The sequence below is a fragment of the Calypte anna genome, chromosome 1, assembly GCF_003957555.1.
Source record: "Calypte anna isolate BGI_N300 chromosome 1, bCalAnn1_v1.p, whole genome shotgun sequence".
Lineage (NCBI taxonomy): Eukaryota > Metazoa > Chordata > Aves > Apodiformes > Trochilidae > Calypte > Calypte anna.
In genome coordinates, this window is record NC_044244.1 from 68,733,620 (window position 1) to 68,741,320 (window position 7,701).

Sequence of the window (7,701 nt, forward strand, 5' to 3'; positions counted from 1 at the left end):
TACATCAGAGACTTCTTACTGAATTTACGTTTTCTTGTCAGATGAACTATTTAAGGCCTGGCTTCCTCTTTTCCTTCTAGAAATAGACAGATTGGCCCTATGTGAATGTCCAAAATGGGAGGTTTTGTTCAGTAAAAGTAAATGAGTGAATCAATCAGACAAATTATTTTTAGTGTGCATTTGCATTCCTTCAGGGGCAATTTTACAACAGTTCTATTGTTCCATTCAAGAAAAATTTCATTCTCCTTTTGTAGATTCAGGCAGCATCTTTCTCCAGGCCGTCAGGGGTCTAACAAGCAGAGTAGGAAAAAATCCAGGTTTATGTGTTGTCTTCTGTCTTAACTAAACTACAAAACCTTTTCTGTACATAGGACATTTTATGACATAAAAATGGTCAAAAAAATTAGATAATTATGTCCGGCACCAAAAATGTATTTCATTTGGAACAATTAACTCTTGTTCCAGTTTTCGTGGAAAACTGATGGATATTCCTGAGTTTATTTCTGGTTGTGTTGTATCTAGGGATATTATGATACTATGGATGCAGGTTATATGGATGAAGATGGCTATTTATATGTCCTGTCTCGAGCTGATGATGTGATCAATGTCGCTGGACACCGAATTTCAGCAGGAGCAATTGAAGAGGTAAGCATTGCTGAACAGTAAGACAGAAGAATGAAAGATGAATAAAGCTGCAACTGAAAATCTCACAAGATCTCTCATTTTCTTGCTGCTCTTTTTGATTGCATTTGTGTTGGTACTTTTAACAAAAAAAAAATAATTAGTTCAGGTACTTTCTTTTAAGGATCATAATAAACTTGGCTGCTAACAATAAGCAGTTTTTATCATGGGGTTGATAAAGCAGGCAGGATCTGCCAGTTGAATGTGGAGTGAAGGGGTACTATGTTAGCATGGGAAATGTTCCTGGAAGCTCTGATAATACTAATTTTGTCTCCTATTATATGAGCAGTGCTAAATGAACAATGAAAATTTCTGTAAAAAAACCCTGCTGTTAAACTGAAAGTCATTAATGTAATACCCATGCAACTCAAAAAAGTTGAAAAGAGTGCAGTTCATAAAAGTATCTGAATTTCATATCATTGTTCACTCACCTCTCTGGAACTGCTGTGATTGATTGCCAGTTACAAATTTCCCTGATGACATATCAATTGGTTATTCAGGGAGTATAGGAAAATGTATGCTACTCATGTACAAAGGAAAAATACACTTTAAGAATTGTGAATTTAACTGCTCATTGAATCTGTCAGTAATTTTTGCATTGTAATGTCTATTGGTCTAGAATCTTTTTTTTTTTTTCAAAGGCTAGAAAACAACTTAGAAGAAATTCTGATTACACAGAAGTGAACAAATTCAGATAAACAAAGGCAATCTTTTGAGGATTGGTCAGCCAGGGAGCTGAGCAGGTTGCTGTTCTGATGTGGGTCTGTAAAGCCATAAAGGTGGCTTTCAACCAGCTTTCAATCAGCCTTTGCAGCCAGGGGTTTTTTTGTGTTGCTCCACTAAAGCACAGCAGAGAGTCTCATCACCACCCCTTACTGTTCAAGGGCTGAGCTGCCCATGGTTAATTCACTTCAGCCTATATCAGAAACTAATCTAACAAATGGTCAATTGAATCACTTCCTTATCTGTAATACCTTTGTATCCTTTGTATCCGTCGTCCCAAGCTCAGTGGTTTTTTTGTTTTGGTTTTTTTTTTCCTGCTAGTTTGGTCTTTCCCCTAGAAACAAAAAATGTTCCATACAAAATTCTAGAAGCTTTTCCATTCACCCTTTGCACAAAGCTAAAAAAGGAGTAGTGTTAGCACATGCGCAGCAAATTGGTAGTTAAATGGAGAAGCATTAATGAGACCACAATTAGCTTTTCAGTAAGACCAGTAAATAGAGAATTAAAGGTTCACTTAATCGCCGCCTCATTAAGCAACACTCACCTTGTTGAGCAAGCACATTACCTGCATTTACATTATAGCTGTGTTATAAGCTTAGCAAGTTTTTCCTTAGCACTTTGGCAAAGAATTTCAGCTCCATTATATTGCAATTAGTTCCTTTTTCTGAGGTATCTTAGTATCATTGGGTCTCCATCTTCACTGCAGTGCAGTAGATATTAGTTTTTATCTTGTTAATCAGTGAATGTCAGTAACCTCAGCTACTGTTGATCCATCCATCCATCCATCCATCCATCCATCCATCCATCCATCCATCCATCTCTTGTCTGTACATCTACCGTGTCCCTGCCTGCCTTCTCTCTGTTTCTGAAAAGCTCAAACAAAATATTGCCTGTATGAGGCAACAGGTTTGAAATTGAGGAATTTAGCATGAGATCTCCTTCCTGATAGTGAGGTTTATGTCTGCTGCCAAAATGTGACATCCATACTTGTTCCCAGTCATCATTTCGGGAATGCCATTTCGCTTACTTGAGATTTTTCTTTCAAACAATTTTTAAATAGTGCTGATCCTGTTCTTCTTTCCAGCTGTTTTAAAAAGTTTATTGGTACTTACACTTTCAGTCATTTGAAATTAGCTGTCCCAAAGTCAGTGGCAAATTGATAGAATTTGGGATAGTTTAATAAAGAAAAGCATTACAGTGACTGCATATTCCTGTTATTCAAAAAGAACATTAAACGTTTATGAACAAGTGACAGACTGGAATGACACAAAAAAAAATACTACAAAGCAAGCTGTCAACATTTATATCTCAACTGTAGGGGGTTTTGTAGAAAGAACAGTTCTTCTGGTTGTAGACCTTTCTAGTCTTACTTTCCGTAATTCATTGCATTTACTTTTTGTTTTGTTTTGGGTTTTTTCCTACCTTTTTTTTTCTTTCTATGGCAATCAAGTTGCTGTAGTCAGGGTCAGTAAGTCAGAACAGGGAAGAATGGGTATTTATAGCAGGAAATGGAATGCATTAATGAGGCTCTGGACTAGAAGACCATGAGTGTGTGATGCATTGAAATACCATGGAAATTTGGGGTTGGTCAAGATTCATTCCAGAATGCTTAGTTAGTTTGGATACAATGACTTCTTGATAAAGTAAACTGCATCTTAATTCAAGTGCACTTGCATATATTTAGATTCAGTACTTTTGCAGCAGGCTGTTCTGCCTTTCTAGTTCTGAGCCCAGCCAGAACAAACTCCAGGCTGCTGCACTTGCTGTTCTAAACATGGCTTGTGCACGTGCTATGTCATTGCTGTGAAAATCCAGTTTCAAAAGGTGTGCGTAAACGGCCATGGTTTTGTACTTTGGTGTAGTGTGCTTCTAATTAAACTAAGTATTTCCCACTTGCTTTTCTTGTGTCATGGAACATTTCTGGGATCATAGTTTTTAAAGTTACCATAACTTCTGTCAAACAAAGTAGGCAAGAAGCAATTTGTGCAGATCCATTTTTCTACAAAACTGCTGGATGTGTGTTATAGTGATTATGGCACAAAAGCCAGTCCTGGTTTGACTATAAAACTTTGAGCTGATGAAGTCCATATTTAGGAATGGTTACGGGCGACCCTTTCAATTTTTCTATCCTTGGTTGGTTTCACAACCAGGTCACATGAGAATCTCCTTGTTCTTAACTGGGATAGCAGTGTTTCAGCTTTTCCTTTCTTTAGGTTTTTCCCTTCTGTCTTCTCTGCACCTTTCATGTCTTCCTCCTCATGCTGACGGCACAAAAAGATCTACAAAAGCAGTCCTGAGAGATTTTGGGGCCCTGGGACAAGTGAAGGGATCAGGCACGCAAGTTGTGTTCTCCTCTATCCCTCTATTGATAGTGACAGATGAAGGAACTAGCAGGAAGATCCAGCAGGTAAATTCATGGCTTAGGGACTGGTGTCAGTGGCAGGCTTTTGGTTTCTATGACCATGGGGCAAATTCCCTGGTACCCAGGCTCCTCAAATCAGATGGGCTTCATCTGTCCAGCAGGGTCAAAAGGACTACAGCCCACATGTTGGTGGGACTGATCAGAAAGGCTTTAAACTAGGTTTGAAGGGCGCAGGGATTGAAACCAGGCTCTCCAGAGATGAGCCTAAGGGTGGAAAGTTCAAATTAAGAGTGAAATCAGCAGCCCAGCTGAAGTACATGAACACCAATGCACACAGTAATAAATCAGTCAGTGATGAGCAGTGGAAGTGCTCCTTGGGACCTGAGAAACTCCAAGTAGGGGGTAGACCCCTCCCATGCAGAAAGTTATAGCAGCTAAAAATGCATTTATGCTAATGCATGTAGCATGGGCAATAAACTGGACAAGCTTGAAGCTATTGTCCAACAAAGAAACTGTGATATAATTGCCATTACAGAAATATAGAGGGATTAAAAAACTATAGGGTGTTCAGAAGAGATAGGCATGGAAGGAGAGGAGGGGGTGTGACCCTCTATGTTGGAGAAGGTCTCAACTGTCTTGAGCATTTTAATGATGGTGATAATTGGGTTGAATGCCTATGGGTAAGAATCGGGGGAATGGCAACAAGGCAGATATCATATTAGGGGTCTGTTATAGACCATCCAACTGGGGAAAGGAGGTTGATGAAGTGTTCTACAAGCAGCTGGGTAAGGTTTCGGATTTGCTTCCTCTTATTCTTGTGGGAGACTTCAATTTATCAGATGTCTGCTGGAAATATAATCCTGCAGTCAGGAAGCAGTCCTAGAGACTCTTGGAGTGTGTGGAAGGTAACTTCCTAACACAGCTGGTGACTGAGCCAACCAGGGAAAGCTCACTGCTAGATCTGCTGTTTGTGAACAGGGAGGGACTAGAGGGAGATGTAAAGGTTGGTGGTCATCTTGGACAAAGTGACCATGAGCTGGTTGAGTTTTCAGTTCTTGGGGAAGTAAGGAGAGAGGTCAATAGGACTTCCTCCCTTACACATGTATCTGCAACACGTGTAATTGGAATTCTGAGGTGTACCAACTAAATGCTTTTTCACTTTCAAAACTGAAGAAACATCTGGGGTTTTATGGATTTTTTTCACAGGAATGTTCAGTTATTATTAGATCAATTTAGATCTGTTTGCTCTCCCTCAGTGTGTTCTCTTCCATCATGCTGTGGCAGACTGTGCTGTTGTGGGCCTGGAGGATCCTTTAAAAGGACACGTTCCATTTGCGCTGTGTGTACTGAGAGAAGGTGAGAGCTTGCTGCTACTGCTGTTACTCAGACTTACAAAAGTCCCAGAAAGGTTAAAGGTTATGAACATCTTCACTAGGTATAAAGACAGAAGAGGAGAAAATTTTGGAAGAGATTGTTAAACAAGTTAGAACTAACATTGGTCCTGTAGCAGCTTTCCAGAAGGGAGTGTTTGTAAAACAGCTACCAAAAACCCGCTCAGGCAAGATACCACGCTCAGCTCTTTCTGCACTTGTCAGTGGGAAACCATACAAGGTGAGTTGGAGATGTATGCTTTAATGAACCAAAGTCATGGGTTTTTGATTTGCTAGACCATTCTGCAACTGGTTTATCACATCAGGTAGTACATTATATTTTATTTCTGCTCTGTCTTAGCCAGAAGATTTTTATGTTCCAGATATTTCCAGATACTTTTCTCTTTATTGATCTTGAAAGATAGATTTAGAAGATTTTCTGAATGAAAATGTCTTCAAAAGTAAGAACAGTGATCTACTATCACATGCTTCTATATGCTTTCTTTTCAGATAACACCAACCATTGAAGATGCTAGTGTGTTTAAACACATTGAAGAAGTGCTAAAGAAAAGTTGAATGAGTAACAGGTTGATAACAAAGGTGCTTGTTAAGTACAAAAAGAGACTCTGCTAGGAAATACCACATTTTAAAAACTGGTGGTGATTTGGGACTAACTTTTTTTACTTTAGAAAAGTTGCTGTGTTCTTTACCATGTGGTCACAGCCGACTAAGCATACTCAGGTCTCTGTATGTTGTCATTATATAGTGGATATTAAGATTTATAAGAATTGCAAATAGAATTAATGCATTTATATAGCCTTAAAGTGAAGGAGTGTCTGGATTATCTCATATGATGTTATATAACCTTACATTTAAATTCATCATTGTATAATGTGACCAGTGACTTGAGTTTGTCTAAAAGCGCTTACAGAAGGTAAGTCATGAACTGAGGAATAAATAGGAATGATTGGAATGATTGCAGACATAAATTTCCTCACTTGTAAATTATGATCTTTTACATATTAATTTTTTATAAATTAAAAAATTATTTTTCTTGATTCCACATATTTTTTCTAAGTCTTTGCACTATAAACCAAATTCCTGTATTTTTTTAAATCAGTAACTTCCTGAGGTGTCTTTTTTTGTAGAATGATAGATAATATCTTGCTTTTGTATCTGTGAAAATCTTGATTTGTTCATGGTAATATTTAATAAAACCCATGCATTTTAAATAAAGGCAGGCATTTATCCTTTGCATTTTCTTGTAATTTTGTTATTATTTGTATCATATTTTATAAGGATAATCAGAATGTGCTTTATGTGCTCACATAGTGAGATATTTTATGTTTGCTGAGATATATATGTAACGAAGAAATGTAGCAAATACAGATACTAGGAAATCCATTCTTGATTTTATAGGCCAGTTCAAAATACTTAGAGAGTTCTCAACATACCAAGATATGGAGGATACACTCTCTAAATGTGTTTCTCCTCAAGATGCAGGGTTTTAACTGAACAATAAATGTAAAATTCCTCTTAAAAGTACATATTCACAGAAAAGTGTAAAAGCAGAGAAGTACAGAGAACAGTAAGCAAAATGCAAATTGAGATGATGTTGGTATAAAAGAGAGATTCTGTGTTTAGGCTAAGCTAAGGTAGATCAGTGTAGATGTATTTTGCTTACAGCAGCGTGTCCTACAGAATCCAGAAATACTGTTTCCTACTGTTGCCTAGAAGAAAGGATGACAGCAGTGCTAAGTGATAAAACAAACTATCAGACTGATACAGGAGCTAAAAGGGGTAGATAACATGGCTAATTAACATGGCTAATTAACATGAACCATACCCCAGTGTTGCCTTGTGCTTGTGACCTTCTTTGTAGAGTCAATGAGCTGTACTGGTGCCAGAGGAAATAAGTAAATCCATGTGCTTTTCACTAGGGACTGCATGCAGCCGAGTGAACCATATTGAACCAGGACATATGGTCACATAATAAACCAGTGTATTTTGAGCCTTTGCTGTACTTGTTTTTGCCAAAGGATTTCAGCACAAGGTAGCTGCTCAGCTGTTTGATTTAGTCAAAGATCGTAATCTGAACAGGGAGTGAGAGCATTTAAAGACTGAATAAAGGCTAATGATGCTTTATGGTGTTAATACATTACTATTTTAATTATCCTCAGAGGTATCCTGATAACTTTCTTAAAATTCTTATGTAAGTTGCAGTTAGTTTAAGATACTATTTTCTTTTGGAAGGATTATTCAAGTACCACGATGTTAATAGGAGTCCCACTGCAGGATAGAGGAGTGCCTTGCAGAGACTGGTATTTTTCAGTTTCACAGTGCTAAAGTTAGAAACCTATGCTGAACAGCTACAGAGAGGGAGATCCTGGTACCTGGAATTGATGGACTCTTTAAAACCATGAGAAACTACAAGGGTCTTATCACAGAGAAACCTGTGGCACATCCATAAGGTGCGTGACTATTTTTTTATACAATGAAAGCTGAGATGTTGTGTATGTTTGTGTAGTTATACAGGCTGCAGCCATCAGGTTTCAATTGTAGAAG

General features: G+C 37.9%; 1 protein-coding gene across 4 annotated transcripts in view; it reads left to right on the top strand.

Moving 5' to 3' along the window:
• The window catches only part of ACSS3 (acyl-CoA synthetase short chain family member 3), an 87,470-nt gene extending 81,264 nt beyond the window's left edge, over nucleotides 1–6,206 (top strand). For 2 of the 4 annotated variants that reach the window (XM_030453486.1, XM_030453498.1), the window contains 4 exons: nucleotides 523–645; nucleotides 5,023–5,122; nucleotides 5,202–5,377; nucleotides 5,647–6,206. In XM_030453486.1, coding sequence (XP_030309346.1) covers nucleotides 523–645; nucleotides 5,023–5,122; nucleotides 5,202–5,377; nucleotides 5,647–5,712 — 465 coding nt within the window. In that variant the 3' untranslated portion in view covers nucleotides 5,713–6,206. The remainder of the gene's footprint in view (nucleotides 1–522; nucleotides 646–5,022; nucleotides 5,123–5,201; nucleotides 5,378–5,646) is intronic. The other 2 variants (XM_030453493.1, XM_030453504.1) reach the window with 2 other exon arrangements.
• Nucleotides 6,207–7,701: the final 1,495 nt, after the last annotated feature.